Genomic DNA, 27,044 nt, shown 5'->3' with positions numbered 1-27,044 from the left:
TCTGAACCTGGCCAACCATGGTTACCGCAAACTGAGAAGTGAAAGAGAGAGTTGGAGGCAGTGTGCAAGCCCAAAGCATATTCCCAATAGCCAAATAATAGTTTAGATACAATGACTGAGGTGGATAATTCTGAAAAGGTGAAGCTCAGGATTCTCAAGCTCTGCACTCAAATTCTACCTACTTAAGCGATAGTGTTTTGTTCTATTACTGCCTGAAGATTATTGAAGTTTATTATTTCCCAATAATAAAAAGACAAACCTTTCCAACTATTGGCAGATCGACAGATCCCCAGGTATCTGCTCCCCAGTGCACTAGACCAGAGGCAAAATCAGCAGTAATGATTCCTGCAACTTTAAAAGAGAAAGGGAGGAGGGGAGAGAAAAGAAAATAGATTTATGAGACATTCAGATCAATTTTAAGTATGTGTAAATGCTATTTTGACAGATACATAAAGGCTGACATTGTGACTTCCCCCTCTCAAGACAATAAATCACTTCTGTGACCAACTCCCAAAACACAAGAAAAACTACTTACCTTCCACTGCTGCATCTATTCACTACCACCTCTATCATATGCAACTTGTACACAAAAACACCTGTGCTTTTGCAAGTACCAAAGGTAAGCTATGGCATGCCACTGCCCACAAGCATCCATGGAATCTGAGGTCATTAGTCCAACTCCCTGTTCAGCACAGGATCTGTAGCGCAGATGCAACAGCAGCATCCCTGGCAGATGACCACCAAGTCTCTGCTTCAATCCATCCAATGAAAGAGGGCAGACCACCTCCCCAAGCAGCCTCTTCTTCTGTCAAACAGCTCTTACCACTGGGAAGCTTCTCTTGATGCTAAGCTTCCCTATTTCCAGCCTAGTTCCCGTCCTCTGAAGTGAGAAAACACAGATCTGCTCCATCTTCTGCCTGCCAGCCCTTCAGGTAAATCCAAGTTTGCCATCACGCTCCCTCCCTCCAATCTTTTCCTCTCCAAGCTAAACGAGGTTAATTCTTTCAGCTGTTGCTCATATGACTTGGTTTCCAGACTCTTCACCATCCCAGCCACTCTCTTTCTGGACATACCATAGTTGGACAGTATCCTCCTTAAAATGCAACACCTAGAACCAACAGCACATTCCAAATGCAGCCTGACTCGACACAGAATAGAGTGGGACTACTACTTCTTGTGATTTGGACACTATGCTCCTATTAATGCAGCCTGCAATTGCACTAACCTTCCTAGCAGCTGCACTGCTGGCTCATGTCCTGCTTGAGATCAGCTAAGACACCTAGATCCTTTTCACATGTATTGCTGCTGAGTTGGGTCTCTCTCCACACTGCATTTCCACCACTGAAATTTGGTAGTGAAATGCAAGACTTCACATTTATTTCTGTTGAATTTCATGTTGTTGGTTGTGGCCTAGCATTCTAACCCATCCAACTCCAACTTGACTCTGTCTTTTATGGTGTTTAGCCACCCCTTCCAACAGCTTCCCGTGATCTGCAAATCTGTTAAGCATCCCCTCTCTTCCTTCATTGGAGCCATTTCTAAAGATGTTGAGCAGCACAGGACCTAAGACAAAGTGGCATTCCACCCAGGCCCTCCCTCTAGGTTGACACAGGAGCCATTTGCTCATAATAAAGCACTTCTAAAAGTTCAAAAAGCTTCATGCATACTTTCTCAGTAATCCTTATGGTATCCTGTAAGCAGGGTCTGTACTACCACCACATTGCAGGGACAGAACGAAAGCCAAGGGAGTGCAGGGTCTGATAGAAACTTTATAGTGAAGGCAAAGTCTGAAGTAGGAGCTTCCCAATTCACAGTTCAGTTTTAACTGTGCTAAACTAGCTCACTGCACTGCAACTCTACAACACACACTGTGTTCACGGCATTTCTACACCAGTGACTCATCTAACAGGGTAGGGCAGGGGCAAGAGAGAAAGATTAAATTAAGTCTACCTCTTGATCCCAACGTTAGCAGCCTGACACAAAGCAAAAGGAATCCCCACAAGGTTCTGAACTTTAGCTTCCAGTAACATTTACTTGAGGCCTATATAAAGTACTAGTAAACCAGGCTGCACAGTTTTCATTCACAAATAATGATAATGCAAGAGTGATTTGGGTACTTGAGTGAGACTGCAACAAAGCAGAGGAGCAGTAAGGAGAGCTGCATTGCAATCAGATTACGAACAAAGCACTTAGATTTGACTGGCAAGGTGTGGCTTGTTTAATCATGGCACTCTGGAAATAGTCATAAAGAGCTTGCAAGCTACTGTGTTCAGTAGCATTTTGCAAACAAGCAGCCTAGAAACCAAAAAGAGGCTCATCTTGCAGGCATAGATTTTGCACGTTTTGATTAGTTGGGACAAAGGGCTAGACTACACATGAGGTGCAGAGTATATATACATATATTTGCCATGAAAGCTTCCCTTGGCCAGGACTGTGTGGGGATTAGCCCTTTGGCCCCTGACATGCTCCTGGTGAAAATCCCCTTTCCCAAATCTGCTATCTGCCCTAGGTGGGAAGTTTCCATCAGAACCAGCTATAAGAGGCAGGAGAGTGGATGGATTTTCACCAGTAAGACTTAAGTCTATCCTCCCAATGCAACAGCCACTATCCTGCTTAGGGTGTCACTCGGCAGCTATTTACACTCTTAAACATATTCCTTTAATGCAATTAACATCAGGTGTAGCCTGGTCCCAATTCAAAAGGCCAAGAAGGTGGTGTTGAGGGAGGCACTGGGTCCCAATATATCTTACCCTCTTAACAAGGGAACTCGTATCATTTGCCCTGAGCCATGAGCAAATCTAAGCAATTGGCTCACACAAATCATGGCTGGCGAGCCAAACTTCATCTTCCAATCAGGCCACTTAGATCAGCTCTCTTAGATCCCAGTTAACAGGATTTGGTTCAGAATTAGCAGGATTCCAGACAGCAGATAAGTGTAACAATCTGGAAGACAGGTCATTCACTTTTAGCAGCATACTGCTTTTTCTCATCTATTTGCAGAAAGGAATTATTTTCTACATTAACGCAGAGCCAGGCAGGGGTTCAATTTGCTCAACACAGTGCGTACTACATCTCTAAAGCAACCATTTACATTCATAAAGGCTATCGGCCTCTTCACCTCCATCACAATATAAGCGTGCATGATATCAACTGAGCGCATATTATACTCTTGTGAAATCCTCCCAGGCAGAAATGCAAGCATGAGATGCCTAAACACTCTATTCTCACCAAATGCGGAACAGAGCACTCTCCTGAGAGTTAAAAGGGCATGGCAAACAAGGAAGAGCAGTGCTGAAGCAGGCCAGCTTGAACAAGACCTCCAGGCACCAAGGATTTTATTACCCCAGGCATTTTCTTAATTTGGACTCTGATGCTTTCCACTGCTACCTTCATTGCTGGACCATTTATTAAGCTTTTATGACTGGTGGCTTTGAGAGCTGCCTTGTACACATCATTGTGGAAATGGAGGATGGAAATGGAAGTATGGGGGGGGGGGAACGCTGAAGTCAACCCTGATAAATGATGCTATACATCAAAGACCTTGCAGCTATATAAACCTTGAAAATAGATGTCACAGCCCAGGGCTTTTAAGACAGCCTTTGCCAAGCAGTCCAAAACAGCTAGAGGGCACCAGGTTGGCAAAGGCCATTTAAAGCAGATAAGTAGCAAATAGCACATCAGATTCTAAAAATAACAATGGACATCCAACACCAGATCAGTCTATGGAAGCCCCTGGGCAAGGGCTAATTGCTCCAACTCTACCCAGTCTCACAAATCAGCCAAGAGCAGGTATGTCCAAAGTCAGCAAGGGCGAGGAGATGGTCATCTAACCCAACCCCCTGCAATGCAGGAATCTTTTGCCCAACATGGGTCTCGAACCGATAACCCTGAGATTAAGAGTCTCATGCTCTACCTTCAGATGGCGTTGGACTCTACACCAACAAATCCCAACTCACATAGCCAATGGTCATGGGATGATGAGAGCTGAGGTCACATAACATCTGGAGCAGCACAGGTCTCCAACCTTTGCCCAGTGAACTTCACCTGAAGAATCTTTTCTTGTGGCCTGCTGCCTGGAAGCACCGGCCATTAGGGGGGAATTTGTGGTAAGCAATCACTTGTACTACAGTGATTGAATTTGTGGCTTGTGGTTTTGCGATTCCTGATAAGCTACACGAAACGTTTCAGGAGAGGCTGTCAAGAACGCATTCCATCTCTAATGCACCTGGCAGCACAAAGGCACTAGCAACGCTAAGGCACCATAAGATACGCAGAACACTGGCAGAAGAATATAAATACTCCACATTACCAGTTCGTGCTACCTTCTCTGTATCATTTTGCATCTAGTTGTATTATGTATTGGTATAAAGGCCATGGTCCAACCCAAATCAGTCACTCTTAAGTCACATTAATATTAATAGGAGTTATTGGCATCCGGCTGTCTCAAGAGACAATGGAGTGCATTGGGTGGGGGGGAGGAGTCAATCTGCTGTGTTAGCAGCACAAAAGGGACATACCCAGGGCACAAGCCTGGGCAGTGTATATGGAGGTCCTGGGTTGCCCAGGTTGACAAGACCCTCCCCCTTGGCCTCACTGATGTGGTCCAAAGGAAAGCAGAGCAATACATTTGGGAGTACATGCTTAATTATAATTTATCCCTAATTTCTAATCACAGAAGCTCAAAAGGTCTCTGATACTCCTAAAATGCAAGAGTAAATATGAATGTGGCTCCAAATTATGTTCGCTTTGTCCAATAATCTCTCCTCTCTCTTCAGGAAAAGAAACAGGACACTAATGTGACTTGTTAACCACTTACAAAGCAAGAAAGAGCTGCCAGTTACTGGGTAGGGAAGGATGAGAGCCACTCTCACCTGAATTGGGCACTTATTCTGCAGTACAGCAATAAGCACGCGGAGATTCATGATTCACAGGCCAAGTATGAGGAAGTCTAATGCAGCTCTCAACAGAATTTATGTACGGTATTCTGAAACTACTCAGGCAAAGAGCCTCAACAGGTTTCCTAGTGTTCTCAGCAGGGTGAGTAGCTGACCCTTATGTGCTGAGTTTTAAAGTGAAATATTCGATGAGTAGAATATCAGAACATAAATTCAGCAACACAGAAATTACATTTGGGGTTTCGTAAGTGATCTGGCAGGAAATATATGCATGGATCACCTATAATAGGAATATGAAGGAGTTAAAAGCTGGAAACACTGTAAAGAGAAAGTGAAGTGAGCCCTTTAAAGTCAGGCTGGGATGCTGGCCAAGTGGCTGATCAAACATTTAATCAAGAAGCTTTCATAATTTTTTTGTATGCCTTCCCCTACCCCTGTGTTTCTGTGAGCCCTGACCATTTAGCCTTTTAGTCATAGCTGCTAGCAGAATAGCTGGGCAGCTATTTTCTGCTCCTTGCTGCTGAACAACTGGCTTTTAACACCTGTATCTTGGGGGAAGACAGCTTCATGAGCTATGTAGGAGCTATGTATGGCATGTTATAAGAGCAGCCACTAAGAGAAGCTATTCCTTTGAGGTTGTCAGGAGTTGGGACAAGGGCACCACCCTACTTGATTGCCATGAGGTGTGTTTTTTTAAATGTCCATTGTGTCATGAAGTAGCTATCCTGTGAGCAAGTATCGCTGGGTGAGGCCCCTCAGGAAGGTTGTAACAACTAGTCCCCAAAGTGGGAGCATGTGAGGGGGCTTGCTGGTTGCCCGCATTCCCCAGCCCCTATAAATCTTCAAGTTACCCTGCCGGGTGAGAGCTGGGTGAACGTCTGAGCAAGTTAGTTAACTGGGTTGGTGTGCTGACAATACTACAGTGGTACCCTGCAAGACGAATGCCTTGGAAGACGAAAAACTCGCTAGACGAAAGGGTTTTTCGTTTTCTGAGGTACTTCGCAAGACGGATTTTCCTAAGGGCTTGCTTCACTAGACGAAACGGCCCTGCCTCTCCTGTCATGGCGACGGTCACTGCACGCACGCACGCTCGCTTCCCCGTTCCTCCGGCTCCCTCCCACCTTCCGGCTGCCTCGCGCCGCTGCCCACCGCCCTCGTGTGCTCCTCTGAGAGAGCCATTGCCGCCAGCAGCCAGCGTTGCAGCCGGAGTCGCGCTCCTGAGCCCCGCCGGCCTCCAGAAGCCGCGTCGCGCGGTGGCCACAAGGCGCGAGTGAGTCCGAGGTACCGGCTGCAGCAGCTGTCCTGCTTCTCCCCGCCCCTCCCCGCCATTGTTAGTGTTTAACTGCAGTGGTGCTTCGCAAGACGAAAAAACTCGCTCAACGAAAAAACTCACGGAACGAATTAATTTCGTCTTACGAGGCACCACTGTATTAGTGCCTGGTTCCTGCTACTTGCCTGCACTGTGATTTTTGTAATGCCAGGAGCGGTGTGTGATTGCAGAGGCGAGAGGGCATGAAATATGTGCTTGTGAGGGAGGCATGGCTGGGGATGGAATGAGGCTTACAGAAGCCGACACACAAGCTGTCACCACAGTGACAAGAAGCCATAACTTCCCAGAAGACGCATATTTCCATCAGATTTGCTGTGGAGGAAGACAGTCTCACAGTCACGGTCTGGCATGATATGGTGCAAAGATTCTGGGAAAGAGCAGACTCTTGAGTCCAATGCTGCTCTCCAGAAATGCATGCTTGAAATTTGACAAAGCGTTGGCCCTACTTTAGTGTTAGCTTCATAAGTTTGCTAGCAGATTCTGTCTAGGAAGAGGTCTGGTAACAAAGCCACAAGGCTACATACAGTGGAACCTCAGGTTGCGGACGTAATCCGTGATGGAGACACGTCCACAACTCACAGCGTTCGTAACCTGCAGCGCCGCATATGCACACGTGCATGACGCAATTTGGTGCTTCTGTGCATAGCGCGATTTAGTGCTTCTGTGCGAGTGGCAAAACCCAGAAGTAACCCTTTCCGGTACTTCCGGGTTTCCCGCGGTCCACAACCTAAAAACACGTGACCCGAAGTGTTTGTAACCCACTGTATTATTTTCTACCTTTACTTCTTCATGCATCAAACCTTCCCAATCCACAATCTTTTTTGCCATATTTTTACTTAGAAATTGCCATTTCATTTGACCTAATAGAAGTGATCCTTTACCACTGGTGAGGAAGACTCCTAAGCAGTGTTAAAAACTCATATATATATCAGATCCCTCTCTAAGTGACATTTTGCTTTCCCCAGTTGCCAGCCTGGCATCCAGAAATCTCTTATGTCGTCTCAATTGGACCCGAGCCAGTTGCAAAATGTGCCCGGCGCCTGTTTTATTTCTAACACTGTTCCCAATGAACCGCAAACAGGTTCTCAGGTATGCTTTAGTCCAAATGAGAAACAGCAGGAATTTGTTCTGCTGATTCTTCTCATATCAGAGTGTCTGCACAAGGGAGGCAAGGCTGCCTCCCCTCCAGCCCTCTCTGGTTGCTAGAGGGCTTCATAAATTGGGAGCAAGGAGAAAGATAAGCTTGCTGGTATGTCAAGCTGACCTAGGGAACAGGCCACAGCTCAGTGGAAGAGCATCTGCTTTGCATGCAGAAGGTTCTGAGTTCAATCCCTGGAATCTCCAGGCAGGACTGGGAAGGCTTCCTGTCTTGAAACCCTGAGAGTCACTGCCAATCAGTGTAAGCAACACTGGGCTGGATGGACCACTGGCCTCACTCTGCGCCCAAGGCAACTTCCTATGTTGTGGGCATTTGTGGACCCCTGCTTCCACATTTGGAACTGAAAGTTCCTACTGAGACCTCCACAGAATTCATTCTGCCTTTTGTGAATGAAAAAGTCTTTTTACAATGAGACAGAATATTCTTTGTCAAGGCGTCCATGCTCTGCCTTCAAGCTCAGTAATAGATTCACTGTTGCCTACAAACAATGGAGTATTCAGAGTTGGACTTCCCAATGTCACCTCATGGGCAAAATTAACAGGACTGGCACAGCCCCGTGGAAAATCCAGGGCCTCTTCTAAAGTACACCATGCCCACGTGTGTATCCAACAAGTGCTTTCCGTTCCCCAGAGTCAGGGTGTCACTCTCCCCTTATGCCTGTGCACACATGACTTCACTCCCTTGCAATCCTACCAGTCCTAACACAACAAATACTCTCCCCCTCCCTTCCCTGATTATCACTGTCCACTCCTCTCCAAAACTAGTTTCAGCACGGCTTTAATTTTAGTTGCTGTCCATTTCCAGGATGATGCAATTGCTAACTTCTCCTTCCTGCTACTGGTTTCTGGCCAGGCTGTGATGTACAGCTGGAAGGACTGTCTGCATTCAAACTGTTGCCATTAGAGGCTCTCCTCTCAAAGGCCTTATGACTGCTCAAACACCCTAAATCTAGCCTCCCGCAACCTAGGGCTCTCCAGATGTTCTGGGCTACAACTTCCACCAGCCCCTGCCAGCATAGCTTTGCTGCCTTATGCTGATGCATGTTGCAATCCGAAACATCTGGAGGGCAGCAGGTTGGGGAAAACTGCCCTAAATTTTCATGCCGTGGGCCATGGATAGGCAAAAAGCAACACCTCACTTTTAACACCATGCAAAAACATGGCTATTTATCTCAGCATTTGACTCAAGTGATGTCCCTTGCTTGGCTGCTAGTGTCGTTAGCAGATTGTCTTTTAATATTGTTGTATGCAAGAGATGCGGGTGGCGCTGTGGGTTAAACCACAGAGCCTAGGACTTGCCGATCAGAAGGTCGGTGGTTCGAACCCCTGCGACGGCGTGAGCTCCTGTTGCTCGGTCCCTGCTCCTGCCAACCTAGCAGTTCGAAAGCACGTCAAAGTGCAAGTAGATAAATAGGTACCGCTCCGGCGGGAAGGTAAACGGCGTTTCCGTGTGCTGCTCTGGTTTGCCAGAAGCGGCTTAGTCATGCTGGCCACATGACTCAGAAGTTGTACGCCGGCTCCCTCGGCCAATAAAGCGAGATGAGCACCACAACCCCAGAGTCGGTCACGACTGGACCTAATGGTCAGGGGTCCCTTTACCTTTTTATGCAAAAGAAATACTGTTTTAATAGAATTGTAGAATTGGAAGTTTAATATTGATTATTAGTCTGAGATTACAGGAACAAGAAGAGTAGGATATGAATAATGCAAATAAATTAAATAAAAATAGAACCATCTTGTTAGATAGAACTCAAAGCATGGAAGCCTACAGGAAACAGCCAACAGCAACAATGTAAACAATCCTCATATGGGACAGCTGCTTATTCCTGCATCATAGCGGGTGGAATAGATGATCCTCAGGGATCCCTTTCTATATTCCAGAAAGGGAGTATTTCATTGTTTACACTTAAACCAAATTGTTTAGGGAAGTTATTAAGGATTGATGTTCTTATAATGTTTTTAGATAGGTTGTAAGCCACCCAGAGTGGCTGGGGAAACCCAGCCAGATGGGCGGATATAAATATTATTTATTATTATTATTCTGTTGGCGCAAGGATTTCCTGCTGAGCAACAGAACTTGCCCCTCCTCCCACCTCACATCCACCTAATTCGGAGGGTTCTGCCAAACCTCTGGAACAGATTTGGGGATGGTACACAAAGAAGGGTGAAGAAGTTTTGTTGTGCATATGGTAATTCTTGCATTAACATTAACTAATTTGTTGGATACCACCCCTGGTTGTTGTTTTTTATTATTCCAATGTATCTGCTGACAAAAATAAACAAATAAACCCTCACCATCTTGTTCAAGGAGCACAGGGGACAATGTTAAAAAGGCAAGCCAAGTTGCAATGCAAGTGTAGGAACGCAAACTTCCAAGTGTAGGAACTCAAGTAATACTCAAGTATCAGATCCGAAAAGGATACATGTGAGCACCCAGTGTTTTTTGTTTGAAATATCAAGGAAATGTCAGAAAGGACTAAGGCTGAAAAAGGTACAGGAATGGAGAAATGCATCTAGTACAGAGTAACAGGTTCTATTCTTTAAAAATAGTGATAACAGGCCTCATGAGAATTTGTTTTTCTACCATGATAACAGTATCAGAGTGCCACAGCCTTCTCAAGCAACTGCTCCTTTTGGTTTTTCTGTTATCGGAGCCAAATACAGAAGACATATTCCAAGAGCAGGGGGCAGCAACCTTTTCCAGCCATGGGCCAGTCCACTGTCCCTCAGACCTTGTGGGGGGCCGGACTATATCAACCAGAGCCAGGGCTTTTTCGGCTGCGGCTCCGATCTGGTGGAACGTTCTGTCACAAGAGACTAAGGCCCTGCGGGACTTGACATCTTTCCGCAGGGCCTGCAAGACGGAGCTGTTCCACCAGGCTCCTTTGGCAATCTTCACAGAACTCTAGCCCAATGGTTGCCATGAATTTGATTTGAATTAATTTTATAGTAAAATGATTTTAGAATGTTGTATTATTTTATTATTCTTAGCCGCCCTGAGCCCAGCTTCGGCTGGGGAGGGCTGGATATAAATTTAAAAAATATTATTATTATTATTATTATTATTATTATTATTATTATTATTATTATATGAACAAATTCCTATGCCCCACAAATAACCCTGAGATGCATTTTAAATAAAAGGACACATTCTACTCATGTAAAAACACGCTGATTCCCGGACCGTCTGTGGGCCGGATTGCGAAGGCGATTGGGCCGCATCCAGCCCCCGGGCCTTAGGTTGCCTACCCCTGTCCTAGAGTATCAGTCCAGAGTTATATTGCAGAGGCAGCTGTGTTAAGCAATGAAATAGTCTTGAGGCACATTCATTAAAAATCAATGATGATATTGTGGCAAAAGCTTTTTTGGGCTAGGAAGCTGCTTCATCAAATGCACAAGGGGGGGGGACAGAATGAAACCAACCATTTTGCTTCAACTAAAGGTAAAACCAGGTAGCTATATTGAGTGGAGTACGTCCTCTTCTAAAATGCTTGATTAAACTATTCAAAAGACATATTGCTTGAGAAGAGGGGAGATGCCCAAAGGTCAGGTGTTTCAAAGTAGTTGAAACTCGCACCACTTGACATCCATTGCTTGGCACTGAAGTTCCCAAGAAAGCATTTTCAAATTGACAGAACCACTTGAGTACCAGCCTGCCTGTCTTTGGAGAAGAGCTTCAGCAGATCTCCAAGTGCCTTCTCATCAGAAGCACACTACGCAACAATAAAGGCAGCTATTTCGGTGGTGGTGATGCCTGGTTACAGAAAGCCCAACATCTGGCACCTACATTACCATTTTCCCCAGACACCTTAAGTTCCATAATGACATAGGTTGGTGTTATGCTTTTAGCTTCTGCCTCTTAATATTGTTAATGTTACAGTTTTATTTTATGTTTTCGGGCAAAATTAGCCACCATGGTGCCCTGCAGATGTTTTGGGACTGCAATTCTGACACGTGATTTTAGCCAAGTGTACTGTATGTGCTTTTAAATTACTGGCTTCGTTTTATATTTTAAACCTGACACCAACTGGGTGTTTTGAACTACAGTTCCCGGTTTCTTTTCGGAAACTGCTTAAGAGGTTTTCTTTACAATCAAGCGGTATATAAATTTTACAAAACAAATAAACAACTGCAGTTAATCACTCATTTCTGCTAATTGGGGCTGATGGGAGTTCTAGTTCAAAATATCTGGAGGTTGCCAGCTTGGTGAAATCAGCTCTAGAATCTGAAGTGTTTCTCTAGCCAATGAGCACTGCAAAATACAGACAAGAAACTATCTGCTTTTTTAAAAGAGAAAGGAGGAGCAAGTTCACAGCCTCTCAGCGCCCACATCTCATCCAGATACAAAGTGTAGTGAAATGGGGAGACTCGAATACAGTACTTGCATTCTCATACCTGTACACATTAGGATTCCTAGTGCCTGAGCTTATCCGAGGAGCAAGACAGCTCTACCCCTGCAAAACTGTGATAGGAGCAACACCACTGTGAAGCATCTGTTTCAAAATCTAAATCATGTTTCACTAAAAAGCGAACAGCTTGCTTATTATCCTCCTGTAAATTCATTTCTGACATTAGGACAAATGTCAGTTTAAAGTGCATGAAATTTCACCCCATCATATTCAGCCTTGTTGGAAAATTGCCAGCATGTTATTGCAAAACAACCCACGGATCAAGGGTCCAGTTCTTGAACTTTGCTAAGGGGGAAAGGGTAGCTGCTTTGCTAAGGTACACACAGTACCTTAGATCTTAAGACTTAAGTGTAATCTAGTGTGCACACATTTGCACTAAGTTCCTCTTTTCCAGTCAAAGCCACAGGGCTTAAAACAACAGGCATTAAAAACGCTTCCCATTTGATACCAAAATAAGAATTGGAAGAAACATTAAGTTGCTCTTGCACACAATCTTCTCAACGAGCCTCTCTGCTCCAGGCTAGAATTCCACATCTAGTTCTCTGCAGCTCGTTAATGCAAGACAACAAAGCTCTGTGGCAATATCACAGCTACTCAATGGAAGAGGTTTTGAGATGTGCAGGTTAGATATCAGTTGCTAGAAAGGGAATGAACAAGTCCTAAGGACTAGAACCTACAAGTCAGGACGCCTATGTTTGATTCATGCAAGAATCCAGTAGTCTTCGGTTTCCATCAACAGCACAGTATAACAGCATCAGCAACCCCTTTATTGTTGTTTAAGTTAACAACGGATGCCTAAAGTCCTGAACAATTACTAACTTCGTAATGCCACAGTTTTAATTCGCTCAACATTTTATGGAGCGCCCTCTGAGTAAATGAATGTAAGCCTACAGAACACACAGCTGTACTGTTTAGTAGCCCTGTTTAAGTGCTCCTGGCAAATAGAAATTCAGCTTGTCACATGACATTGGAGGAATTCCTCAAGTGCAAGCAACTGGCTGCTTTTTTGGATCTAGACCACAGATAACATTAAAAAAAAAAAAAAAGGAGTGCCAGTGGCTGCCAGGAAGCTCTGCTTACACTGAATCACAATTCCACTATTTTAATAATTTACTACAATCTAAATAATATTATCAGTTAAGTTGTCAACCTTATCAATTAGTAGCTGAACTGACAACAGATTAGGGATCTTATCACCTTAGATGTGAGAAGTACCTGCTATCAATTAACATGAATCAGAACTAAAAGCAGGTGAATCTTCCATATATATATTTCTACAACCAAGACTGAGCCAAGTTTTGGTTTTTTTTAAAAAAAAAGAATTCCCCTGAAAAGAAAGCGGAGGTGGTGGCGGCACTTGCTCAGCAGCTCAATGCCCACTGAATGCATTGATACATATTCATCCCCAAACAAGCTATAAAAACCCTTCCACTCAAGAACAGCCATGAGTGGCATTGCTGAAACCAAGGATGATATTGAAGGAAGTTTTACTCAGAGAAGATTCACTGAAATTAGTGGGCCTATCTTAGTCGTGTTTATTACCGCATTTACTCAAATGTAATGCACACCTTTTGGGGCCAAATCGTGTCGCAAAAATTAGGGTGTGTATTAGATTTGATGGAGCCAGCAAATGGTTTTAAGGCATGCATGTCCAAAGTCCGTATCGGGGGCCTAATCTGGTCCGCCAGTTGGTTTAATCCGGCCCCTGTGGCAGTTTATTTCCTGGGGTAAAATCCAATAAAAAGCTCAACAACTTCAATCCCCCCCCCCCCAAAAAAGAAAAGGTTCACTTCATCAAATCTGGCCCTCTTTGAAAAAAGTTTGGACACCCCTGGAATTGAGGTGCACATTGGATTCAATGGTGCATTAGATTCGCGCAAATACGGTAATTTTTATGAATCTACTCTGAGTATAACTTCATTTAACACTATCCTTGCTTAATATATTTCAGCAAAACGAATTTATTATCACTCGAGTTTTCATCGACCAGTGGCCACTTCATGAGCTGCATAAAGTCATAGCAGTTTCTTGTTTTATGCAATCATTTTATTTGTTTTATAATTGTCTGTTTTATTATTGTAACCCGTCCTGGACAGGCAAGAAATCCAATGAATTAGAATTTTAAAAAATTATCTTCAGCAGATATGTACAATGACCAGAAGGGAAAACTGCGAATGATTGGGTTTAATTGTAATAAAATGCAAAAAAGAACAATTTATATGTGAAGGCAATAAATACATTTTTTAGAAAAATGCAATAGCAGCTGCAAGGAAATTTAAGCAGCCTCTAAATGGTGGGTGGGTGGAACAGAAGTTTCTCTCTGTCATAGTCCCTGCCAAATTTAACTCTCTGAAGCTGCTCTGTGAAAGCGTCCCTTGAGACGCAAGTAGCAGCTCCAGAGAGGTTGTTTTTGTGAAGCTTCCCCACATTTGAGGCTGCTCCCGTTTCCCACACAGCTGCTATTTACAATTAGACACAGGACGTTAACAGAATCCCAAACCAGAACCAGATCCCAAAGCCAGAGAGAACAAGCCACAAAATGCTGCTCCTGGGTGACCTGTATTAAGATGAATGGGTTTCACACAAGCACTCTCATAAAGCACACCACCATACGCAGCATTAATTGCAGCAATATTTCTCAGAAAGTCAACAAATACATTTTATGAATGACAACACCAAAGTATACATCCCTGATATTCCAAACTAAGCCAAGGTGGAAGAACTGTCTGGCCTGCAACGCAGAGCTCAGATACAGAACTTCTAAGAACCACAGTTCAATCTCTCTACACAGGAGCCCTTAAGTACCACTCATTAACCATTTCCCTGAACAGGAAATATTGACAATTTACACTCAAGTGCCGAGGAGCCAGTCAAATAAAGTTATTGCAAATGTATCAGGTGTCAGAATGATATCTTTGTATTCATTTAAGTATTTATAAACCACACTTTCATGTAAAATATCACAAGGCAGTATACAACCTAACAGCACAGTATTACAATAAAAACAGCTGTAAACACATCAAACACATCAGTAAAGCTAGTTGGCAAAGCATCTCAGGTTTGAAAGGCCTATCTGAGTATTAGCTCTTAAAGGTAAAGGTAAAGGGACACCGACCATTAGGTCCAGTTGTGGCCGACTCTGGGGTTGTGGCGCTCATCTCGCTTTACTGGCCGAGGGAGCCGGCATACAGCTTCCGGGTCATGTGGGCAGCAGCACGAACCAGAGGAGCGCACGGAAACACCGTTTACCTTCCTGCTGGAGTGGCACCTATTTATCTACTTGCACTTTGACGTGCTTTCGAACTGCTAGGTTGGCAGGAGCAGGGACCGAGCAACGGGAGCTCACCCCGTCGCGGGGATTCGAACCGCCGACCTTCTGATCTGCAAGCCCTAGGCTCCGTGGTTTAACCCACAGCGCCACCCGCGTCCCTAGCTCTTAGAAGACATCTAAAAGCAAGTAATAGTGGCTCCTGATGAACTGCTTATAGGCAACACATTCCACAGGGCAGGTGCTGGTATGGTAGTAAGTTACTGGACAGCACAAGTCAGGGCAGAACTTTAAATGTTGCTAGCCCAACCAACACAGCATCTTCAACAGAAGTCAGTGAAGTCACCTTGAATCTTCTTTTGCTGGGGTCAGCACACAGCAGCCACTCTCACAATGGAAGGTTCCAATGAAATGAAACCAGCATTCCAAATGACTGAAGTGGCATTAATATGGCTAAGGGAACATTTTCTGTTTCGGATTTCTCAGTTAACCCGAAGGTAGGCTGCGTATTACACAGCTCCTACTTGCCAAGCTGACTTGTGCAAGCAGGAGCAACAAGTGCAAAAATGCAGGAAGCTCAGCTATATACCAGGTGACTACTTGGTTTGTCATTTCTGAGAAGCCAAATGCAGTTTGGTAATACAATGAAAATATATGCCCTCATGGCATCCGACTGGTAGCACTTCTACCAGACGGCCCAAAGGATATGGGTACTAAACTTGAAAATGTTTACAAAAACCAATTCTTTTGCAGATTTTACTTTGCCAAATCCACCACACCAAATCTTATTGCTCTCAACTTATAAGCCACCTTCAAGAGCCCAAGATTTATGAGTATAGAGAGGGAGCAGGATCACACATATTATCCTTGTCCCCAACATCCCCATCCCCACAGGAAGAAACTTCGAGCCTCTGCTCACTTGGCATGAAATTCTGATGAAAATTCTATATTTACCCAACTGAACAAGCTTAGAAACCTGTGTGTGAATGGGAGCATTGCATTATCAAGGTTCTCAGTCACAGGGAATATTCTAAGCATGCTCAGCTGAACACACTTAGAATCCTACTTCAGACTTTGTGTTCAGTGTGTGAGGATCATAAGTGAAGGCAACAGGCATCGGCTTGTGTGTGCTGCTCTACTCAGTTTAAGCCCTCACCTATTCTACAGCACACCTGAATGCTGCAGATAATAACATGCTTCCCTTAATTAGGGTGCTAAGGATCAAGCTATAAGCATTTATGATGGCAACCTTGTTTCCACTGTGCACTTCTGCAATTCGCCTACTGTATTATATAATCAGTTCGTACTTACATATCCCAAAAATAATTGAGAAGGCATGTTCCAGTCTCAAGCAGAAGAGAAGATGGTAGAAGTTGAAAGACATCAGAGAAAAACATAGGATGACACTAATCCATTCCTGCAGTCTCTTCCCTGTTTAACAACAAAAAAAAAAGCATTTTTTTTATTTAACAGGTAGATTGAACAGTGAACACACACACACACATAGCTTATTTTTTTAATTCTACAATAGTGAACATAAGAAAAACACTGCTGGATCAGTTCAAAGGTCTATCTGGTCCAGCATCCCATTTCCCACAATGGTCTAGCACAAGAAGTGACAGGTGGATGGGCAAGTTCCTAGCAGTGTTCGAAACTCCCATTGTTCTAGGCGCACTTTGCAGCAGGGGAGTTCATTAGTGCAAGCAATTTCTCAGCTCTGGGCACAGTACTGTGCCTACGATTTCAGATTAAAACTGCAGAGTGGAAGGAAAGGAAGACCTTTTTCTAACAACCCACTTCCAGCTACTCCCTGAAGACTGGAGCAGAGACCCTCTTAAGAATATTATGGGGGTGGACAGGGGAAGGAACAGACCATGTGAAAAATGAACGTAAAATTTTATCTACAGTTCCTTCATTTTCAGCTTTGTATTGTTGTTATAAAAAAGTGTGCCTAGACATTCTGTTGTTGTGCCCACAGTCTAGGTTTAAGGTGCCATTTAGCTCCTAGTTTTCATATCTGTTTCTAACACTGGTTCATTGTAGTCTATGAGCAGTAAGAGGAAGCTATTGGCAGTAGCAAAATAGCAAACTTATCCGCTATAGGCTACTACCAGGAGCAAAATGGTATAAGCAACATTCCTTTCGCAGCATACTCTCCCCATTATTTTGCATTGCTGAATTGGGCTCCTCAGCTGAGATCAGCTTTTGCACACTTGTGAAAGTTGCAAAGAGATTGCACAAATTAATGCCACTAGATTATCCCAAGGCAGGGGCAAAACCAGGCTTTATTTCGCCTGGGTCAAAGACCCAGTTTGGCACGCACACCCCGTGCACATGTGCGCGCACACACACACACACACACACAGGCTGGGAGCCTCAATGGTGCCCCTCTGGAGGCTTCACCTGGGGCAAAAAAACCCCAGCAAGCCCCCCTACCCCATAGCTACGGCTCTGCCCAAGGGTGGCATTACCCTTACGTATAGGACAGGGCAGTGCTGCAAGTGTATTGCTTAGAAATTAATGGGTGCAATTCAACATTGTGCTATTACAAATGTTACATCTACCCAATAATTGCAGGTTGCCAGATGGAATGGTGCCCCCTCTCTTCCCCCACCTCCACTGTTCTAGTAGCTCTTCTGACTCCTCCCCCAGCCCCTGAACCAATTCTTGGAGGGCACAGGGAGAGGCAAGGGAGGAGAGCCCCATTGTGCAAGCAGAAGTCCTTGCACAGGGCTTCTGCCGACAAGACACGTTAGGTGAATCCCACCCAATATTTCTTGTACAAGTAAATACTGCATCTCATCAGACACACATATGAAATCGTAGAACTGTAGATTTGGAAGGGACCACGAGGGCCATGTGGTCCAACCCCCTGAAATGCAGGAATCTTTTGCCCAATGTGGGGCTCGAACCCACAACCCTGAGATTAAGAGACTCATGCTCTTTAATGTGCCAAATTGAAGAGAAGACTCCCTGGGAAAGACCCTGATGTTGGGAAAGATGGAGGGCACAAGGAGAAGGGGACGACAGAGAATGAGATGGTTGGATACTGTTCTCGAAGCTACGAACATGAGTTTGACCAAACTGCAGGAGGCAGTGGAAGACAGGAGTGCCTGGCGTGCTCTGGACACGACTCTTTGACAATCTTGCATTATCCCCCCCCCCCCCAAGCACAAGAAATGATTCTCTGATGTCTCTGTTGGCTTACTATAAGTTTGAGAAGCAAATCTATTACATCCCGTAGGGTGAGAGGTCATCTGAATGAAACTAAAAGGTTATCTAGATCATTTGAAATGCAACCATTACAGCCCACGTTTTAGAGGCTGCACGTGGACTCAATGCTAACTATGACTTAGCATTACAAGAACAAGCCTAGCCCTCCCTCCAAGCTAAAATGCTCTCCAACCAGCATGGCCACAAAGATAAGATCAGAAGCTTCCACTCCCATTGAAAAATTAACTGCAGTTCATCATCTACACACTGAATTGTGGTATGGAACTGGCATGCTTCTATTATCAGACATCTAGCATGAACTGGGTGATCCGTATCAGTGCTCAGGCATACCAAGGTCCACCTATAAGGAAAGACTGCATGAATGAACATAAATTTGCATAGAGCACACAGTTCACAATGCCTTCTCTCTGCATGATGGTGAGGATAAGCTCCCTCCTCCACTATGCAAAGCAAACACATGAACCAGGGAAGGATGAAATGTACCTAAGTGAAGTATGCATAGCATGCCCACACCCACACAAAGATTGGCCCTGTCTCAAATGAAACAAGCAAACCCAGAAATGTAGTTTTAGGTCAGGCATAGGCAAACTCAGCCCTCTAGATGTTTTGGGACTACAACTCTCATCATCCCTGACCACTGGTTCTGTTAGCTAGGGATGATGGGAGTTGTAGTCCCAAAACATCTGGAGGGCAGAGTTTGCCTATGCCTGCTTCAGGTGATAAAAGAGAAACTGCATGAAGCCAGTGCAGTTTGCACAAACCATAGATGTCACAGGTAGAATAAGACAGAATACAAAACCGACAGCATGTTTTCAGACATGGGTATGATCACAACATGGGTATTATTCTAAGTCAGCCTCTATGGCATCCAAGTTAATTAATACCCACATTCTGCAGAGGAGCAACTGCACCCTAAATAGAAGAGCTAAATGCCCAAATCCACAAGGAACAATTAATATGTGGAAAACTTCATGGTGCTTTCATGCATCTCCCAAGGGAACCATGTGCAAGCTTGCTTGTGAAGACAACCCTGCCATTTCAAGTCAAAGCTGGGGATTCTGCAGAATTAGTGGACCGAGAAGTCACCCCATATGCATGTATCCATGTGGAATCCAAATCTGTCCATACAGTATGGCCAAAAATGAACTTAACTGTAAAGTGCCTAGATTAAGGTAGACAGCACGTGTTGATAGCACTGTGGAGCCTTCAGTGACAAATAGCAAAACGCCACTTAGATTGCAGCAACGAATTTTAAAGTGAATCACCATCTACACTGACACACTGTAAAGGTTTCAAGAACTGGTGGCCCAAGAGACAGCTTTCTCTGTGGCAGCCTGAAAACTGCAAGTCCCTCCCTTATAGAGGTGCATCCAGCATAATTATTTGCCTTTTGTTACATGCTGAAGACACACCCTGGCCTTTGACGGCTGTATTTTGGTGATTTACCTGGAAATTGCTAATAAATGTATGACTGTTGTTGTAATTGTGATTGGGTTCTATGTGGTTTTAAATTCTGTTATTTGAGCCACTGTAACCCATCCTGGGAATTTAGAGTGAAGGGCAGGTAGCAAGCCTTAATAACAATGATTATCATTTGTATTTGTACAGCGGCCAGCTTTGTGACTCCTGAAGGGGAGCTTCAGGACTTTTAAACTGTGCAAACGAATTTAATCCATTTAGTGCGTTCATGATTTATGCCAGGCTTTTGGGTCCACAAAGTTAACTAAAGTCCACCAGCAGCTTGAGAAAACTCCCTTTTTTGGCCAACTGCCTGAGAAAAGGCTTGTCAAGCACCTGGCAAACCCCTTGGCGGGTCATACAGTGTGCAAGTCTGGTGAACACACATTGCATCCATCAAGATTAGCAGATTCCCTTAAAGTACAGGGCTTAAATTGCTCACCAATTTTCACACACAAGAGACAGTGGAAGTAATAAGGCGCCTGCTTTGAGGACAGAAACAGTTCCCACAAATAGCCACGTTCATCTAACACAGAACACATTCTAAAGCAAGAGTATTCCAGCATCCTCTCTGAACAAATTTAATAAATACAAAATAGAGATTTTAAAAATTGTGATGACAATAAGCATTCAGATACTGGAACAGGCAGATTTGAAGTGTTGACAAGCTGCTCACTGTTTCAACCTCAGCGGCAAACAGGTAAACTGTTCAGCTGGCATAGGCCACCTGGCAAATGCTAAATAGCACAGGAAACTGGAGAGCTGAAAATCCACAATCCACATAAGGTGCACACTCTTACTTATATTTAAACCTGCCTGCTAAGGTGTTTTAGCCCAAAAGCAGTTTAGGGTTTTTCTGTTGAAAGCAGCAAAAATGGTCACAGCTACTAAATGCTGCAATACATTTTATTCACTTGAATGATTTAGGTTGAGCGAAGGGAAAAGTCTGCTGGCAACGTGCCAAAGGCACCTGCAATTATCCTGCAACAGCGGTAGAAAATTTTCCATCATGTGAAATTTAGAAGTTATTTTACCTGTTACTGTAACGGTGTAACTGCAAATGAACTGTCAGCCCACATCCATAATGGGTGGTATCCTGGTCTCCCTTTTCTGATGGAAGGCATCTCTTAGCAGAATGTGGAGAGAAGCAAATTTCCAATGATACCACCCTATCCACACACATACACCCTCCCAAACCTTCAAGTGTCCTTGAAACCTATAGAACAAATTTTAAGGGGATGTAGGGAGAGGGAAAATTGCTGAAACTGCCATGTGCCTTTCATCAGAGATGTAGGAACAACTTATACGACCCAAAGTTTCTGAACAGGCGGGTGCACTAAGAGCATTTTTAAAGCCACACATGTTCAAACAGAACAAAGAACCTGCCTTTTCTTAACTTCTTCAGAAATCACCTTAAAAAGAAAAGAAATGCCACTGGAAATCAAATGTGTATCAACGAGACAGTTCACTGCCAGAGTACAATGAACTGACTCAAGTTCCCTCCACCGCACCCTAATAAGCACATGGACTAAATCATAATTGCAGGCTTAGATTCTGAATAGAAACCTATTTCCAGCATTACTCACACAAGTTGCCTATTTTCATTTACACATTATGAGTAGTGCGGTATTTAATATCCAAGCACTTTAATAGGTTGCTACTCTTCCAGTTTCAGATATTCAGACTGGGATGTGTGGTGGGTCACACATGGCTAGGAAGAAATCTGAAGCGAAAATCCGTTGAGACAAGTCCAACATTTTATTTTTTAGGCAACAACGGTAGTTAGAAACAATGGAATTGCAGGGCTTCAGATCTAGAAACATAAGAAAAGCTTTTCCAACGGCTTCCCTTTAAGCTTGTTCAGTAACTAGATTTCTTAGACGTCTGTTCTGTGAATGGGTTAAGACATGAAGGGCTGGTAAGTCCTATTACCACTGATGCCATCCCCTTCATAATACACACGTCTTTCCTCTGGGTTGGCAAAACGTGGGTCAGGCAGTACCCCCTCGGAGGACCTGATTAAAGTGGAGAGCCTTTAAGCTGCCAATTCCTATTTTAAGCCTCTTCCAAACCTTAAAAAGTTCTGTGTTCCTTTAGGAACACAAAGGGTTCCTATTTGTGCTGTAACCTTGAACAAGACATATTTGCTGTTCCTACAACAACTGCAAAATAGGGACACTGCCAGCTCTTGCGTGTGCTAGATTTCTGGAACAAAATCAATATAGCCAGACACGTCCTCAGACAACTGGATTTCAGACTCCCCAAATATCTTTAAAAATGTTTGAAATAGCCCATGAAGGAGACTTAAATGTGGGGTTAATCAGTTGTTTCTGCTAGGAACAGGAGCTTGCTCTAAAGCAGACTTGTAAATAGCCACTCACTCAAGCAGAGTACCAAGTCACCTGCTGGTGACTAAGACAGTGAAGCTTTTGTAAATTTTAGGAGTTGGATCTTCTGTGGCACACTGATGTGCCATGAATAACACAGACAGGTTAAGTGGGGTGGACTAGTGACTCACAGGCTTATTTGCATCTTTTGTCTCAAGAAGCCCAACACAGAATCCTAAGCCTTTCCAAATGCAATTAAGACTGAAAACAGTTGAAAAAAAATACCTTAAACAACTTTCTCATACACTGAAGAGATGCCGGCTCCTATCAGAAGTGGCAAGATGACAGGCTGACAAAACAGAATTAAATCAAGGAGATCAGTTTGCACTGCAACTGCATCTACTAACTGCATCCATCTGCAGGCTTCATTCACTGGAGCCTGGGATGGGTGGGGTTTTGTCTTTCAGTACAGCAAGAAAGTGACCTAAAAAGCACACTTATAAGCCTTAGTCACATGAGGCAGGAAAGTTACCGAAGGAAGTACGTGCTGTTTCCTGAACGAAGGCGGGACTTAGATTCTCACAGTGTTCGGCTGGCCAAGACAAAATGTCTTGTGCTGAACTGAAGGAGGAGGGCCCAAGTTTCTGAATGCCATGAATATCTAAGTTACCAGCGAGTTTTAAAGATACCAGCCCTAGAGATGTCTGAAAGATTCCCAAGTATATACAAATGTTTGGCACTACAGGATCCATAAGCCTTGCTCTTTCTTTTATGTTCCCCAAGCTTGCTGCTTATTATTTCTTAAATGGTGTTCTATGAAGGGCAAGGGAAGTAGGAAATCCTGCGAAGGTCTCTGACTTTTCTCCAGATTCCTGTTCCAACTGCCAGCCGGCACTTACTAAAAAAGGAAACAATATTTATGATGGGGTCACAAAAAGGATTTCAAATGACTACCATGCACTGGATTTCTGGCAACAACTCTGACCCTAATGCCCTCTGTTAGGGGTGCATACCAACAGTGAGCAGGGCCACCCAACCCTCTCTCCCTGCCACTCCCATTTCTGTTTCAGACACACCTTTCTCTCACCCTCTCCACCCAGATGGCAACTGGGGAAAGGGCAGATCATTCTTGACAGAGTCCTGAACGAATCACTTGCAGTGGGTTTCTGTCACTACATCTATTTCACTACACCTTTCTCCTCTCACAAAATGGGGCTGAGGGCTGCCCACCCCAGCTCAAAATGTTCTATCAGCCATGTAGCAGCTACCCATGAGGCTGAGATAACAAATATCTGATCAAATCACACTGGATGGGCCAACAGAATGGTCTGCCCAAAATAATCAGTTTCTGGGTTTCAAGGGAAAGGCCAACCAGTCAGGGCCTGCCCTCACGGCTGGGTAAATTACTGTATTTTAAGTAGGGTTTCAGCCAGATGCCCAGTGGTGCCTCGCAAGACGAAATTAATTCGTTCTGCAAGTTTTTTCATCTTGTGAATTTTTCGTTTTGCGAAGCACGGTTTCCCATAGGAAATGCATTGATGGTTTTCCATAGGAATGCATTGACAGTTTTAAGAAAAAGGTGCAAGACGTTTTCGTTTTGCAAAGCAAGCCCATAGGGAAATTCGTCTTGCGAAGCAACACAAAAAACAAAAAACTCTTTCGTCTTGCGAGTTTTTCGTCTTGCGAGGCATTCGTCTTGCGAGGTACCACTGTAATGCTAGAGCTGAAAGGGGCACCCTCCAGACAGACTTCCACTCCCATCGGCCCCAACCAGGAAGCCTAACTGCCAGGATAATGGGAACTGTAGTCCAAAATCTGGAGGGCCACAGGTTCCCCCCATTACAGGACTGCAGAAAGGGTTCAAAGAGCTCTTTCATATGATACAGTATATACTCCCAACATAGTAACTAATTTCAGGAAAAAACTGAAATGACCATGGGGCCTCTGTAACACTACTTTTGGAGAAGAAAACAGGAAATGGGCAACTACTCAAACACACTATTTCGTAAAACGAATCATCATAACTATTAGGATGAAATGCAGATTTTTCTTTAAATTCATATGCAGTGGGAATACTAAAGCACATGCGAATATGTAAGATCACACCACTGTCCTCACTGTAAAACAATAGATAAGAATAATTTTTTGGCCTTGTAGCCTAAACTTGCCACAAAATATATTACCTGCCCTAACCACCCAAAGCCACTATGAATAAACACATGCAACATCACTTCTGTTAAGATACACAGCCTCAGGCTTTTAGCAAATCTCCTGGGAAATAATCTCCCAGTGAAGATTATTAAGGACATGGCTACTTTATAGTAGTTATTCAACTGTAAAAAATGGTCAGGTTTGCCAGTGTGAGCTTTTGCAACATACCTCTAGAAAGAAGAAACATACCTCTATGCCTCTAGAAAGTCATCTCACACATTACATGGCAACAACCACACATTTGCCACTCAACAGAGATTTGCAGCTAATCACAGCTGGCAAGGATACTTGTATCATGGGTGTTTGTTGACTTTACAGGACAAGTTCACAGTCCAGTTACTTTTACTACAAAATCACTACATTGAAAAAATCATCAATTGAAAGAAATAGTAGTTAATTAACAATATTCTGCCAACTAAATCTGAATTTCAAGTATGTATGCCCACATGCCAGCTGGCCTCAAAACCTTCTCTTCCACTTCACATCCACAAGTATTGCCACTTCTAGGATGGACCTGCATATGTCAAAGGACCAACCAGAACAATATTTGTTGGATTGATTTGATAAATCCTTTTGTTTAGCTAATAAAGGGAGCCAAGGAGTCATCAGGTAGAATATATATATGAGAGACATTAATTAACTGATTAGGCAGATTATAGTTATTATTCTTTTCAACCAACTAACCTACCCAATTAGCTATGCAATAAAATCTAGTCACAACTTGCAGAAAGAAAAGTTGGTTAGAGCATGGTGCCGATTTGCCTTCTCTAGCAGCAGAATATTCCCAGGAACTCCCTTTCCAGGAGAGTCACTTCACACCCACCCGGCTGCCATTCCTCAAGTGCGCAACAATCCCGAGTAGAAGACTAAAGGAGATGTTCCTTGCAGGTGTGAAGCAGGCCACGCTTTCCACTAGGGGCGAGGTGCGTGCGTGGGGAAGGCTACAAACGTTCCAGGAACGCGCCGAAGGCAGATACCGGGCGTCACGTGTGAACAGAACCCTTGACCTGCGTCAGACCCGGAGTCCCACCCGCGCCACGTTTTAACCCAGAAGCGAGAGAAATAACCCCTTCTCCCCCCCCCCCGCCCCGCTCACGCCGGCCTCACCGGGGGAGTAGAGCTCGGCCAGCTCGCGGGCTCCGGCGTGCTGGGCTCCCCAGCGGGGACCGGCGCCGTCGGGGTCCCCTTGGGCAGCTGACGCAGCGGCCTCCGCCTCGGACACCGCCCTGCTGGCCCCGGCCGCCCGGCCCCGGGCGCACTCGGCCGTGGCCCCGCCGCGGCCTCGCTCCCCGCCTTCGTCCTGCTGCTCGCGGAGGCCGGCCTCGTCCTGGAGCTCCGGCCCCGCCATGGCTCGCGCTCCAGCGCCCGGGGCGCCTCCCGGCAGAAGCGACGAGGGCGGCGGCGGCAGCAGCATCGCGAGGCACCCGCCCAAAGGCCAGCCGCCGCGCGCGACTCGCCGCCTCTTTCTCGCCCTGCAGGAGGGAGGGGGCACGGAGGGACAGGGCGGGCCCGCAGGCCCGGGCCACGCCCCTCCGAAGAGGAGGGCCCAGCCAATCAGAGGAGCTTCTCGAGCCTCAGCCGGCCAATGGCGCCCGAGCTGGCGAGTGGGAGGGAGGGGCGACCGCCTGGGGGGGGGACGGCGGGTTCAGCTCCCCGCCCACTCCTCTTGAGGGAGGTGCTGGAGGGAACGCCCCTTTTTCCTCGCCGCTCGCTCTATCTTCTGCCTCGCCCGCAGGCGGCGTTACGGAGGGGGAGGGAGCGGGGCAACCCATGTGGAAAAGGGGCAACCCCCCCAGCTGCAAATTCCGAATCGCGCCTTGGACTTTAGGACGGAGCAATGCAAATTGGGTGGGGGGGGGGTGTGCTTCTGTAGCATCAAATCCAGATAGGCGGCTAGTACAGTGGTACCTCGGGTTAAGTACTTAATTCGTTCCGGAGGTCTGTTCTTAACCTGAAACTGTTCTTAACCTGAAGCACCACTTTAGCTAATGAGGCCTCCTGGTGCTGCCGCGCCGGCGGAGTACGATTTCTGTTCTCATCCTGAAGCAAAGTTCTTAACACGAGGTACTATTTCTGGGTTAGCGGAGTCTGTAACCTGCAGCGTATGTAACCCGAGGTACCACTTTATAGAGTGTCTTATGTATGGAAGTGGGAGCTGGACTATAAAGAAGGCTGGTCGCCGAAGAATTGATGCTTTTGAATTATGGTTCTGCAGGAGACTCTTGAGAGTCCCATGGACAGCAAGAAGATCAAACCTATCCATTCGGAAGGAAATCAGCCCTGAGTGCTCACTGGAAGGACAGATCCTGAAGCTGCGGCTCCAATACTTTGGCCACCTCATGAGAAGAGAAGACTACCTGGAAAAGACCCTGATGTTGGGAAAGATGGAGGGCACAAGGAGAAGGGGACGACAGAGGACGAGAAGGTTGGACAGTGTTCTCGAAGCTACCAGCATGAGTTTGACCAAACTGCGGGAGGCAGTGGAAGACAGGAGTGCCTGGCATGCTCTGGTCCATGGGGTCACGAAGAGTCGGACACGACTAAACAACAACATAGGGTGTTTAAATTACGTAAATGTTAAGGTATTTTTCAGAAGGGTGTGTTGTGTCGCTCCTGGCTGTTGCAGCAAAAGCAGAGTGTTTGTTGATGACATCATAAAAGGGTAATGGAAGTTTATTAGGGCGTCAGCTTTTGTAGGCTACAGCTGAGTTTCTCAGATGCATAAAGTGTTCCGCAGTACTGAGTTACAGGTGT

General features: G+C 45.0%; 1 protein-coding gene and 1 long non-coding RNA gene across 2 annotated transcripts in view; one reads left to right on the top strand and one right to left on the bottom strand.

Annotated features, from left to right (window-relative positions):
• LOC310680387 (plasmanylethanolamine desaturase 1-like) overlaps window positions 1–25,719 on the bottom strand; it is a 32,932-nt gene extending 7,213 nt beyond the window's left edge. Inside the window, exons 1-3 of the mRNA XM_083447076.1 lie at window positions 25,398–25,719; window positions 16,372–16,491; window positions 260–351 (exon numbers count right to left, since the gene is read on the bottom strand). Coding sequence (XP_083303202.1) covers window positions 260–351; window positions 16,372–16,491; window positions 25,398–25,704 — 519 coding nt within the window. The 5' untranslated portion in view covers window positions 25,705–25,719. The remainder of the gene's footprint in view (window positions 1–259; window positions 352–16,371; window positions 16,492–25,397) is intronic.
• The window catches only part of LOC310680449, a 421,426-nt gene that overhangs the window by 353,986 nt on the left and 40,396 nt on the right, over window positions 1–27,044 (top strand). The gene's annotated exons all lie outside the window — the stretch shown is intronic.

Source organism: Podarcis tiliguerta (assembly GCF_965153285.1).
Source record: "Podarcis tiliguerta genome assembly, chromosome: 6".
Taxonomy (NCBI): domain Eukaryota; kingdom Metazoa; phylum Chordata; class Lepidosauria; order Squamata; family Lacertidae; genus Podarcis; species Podarcis tiliguerta.
This window is presented reverse-complemented; position numbering and strand designations above follow the sequence as displayed.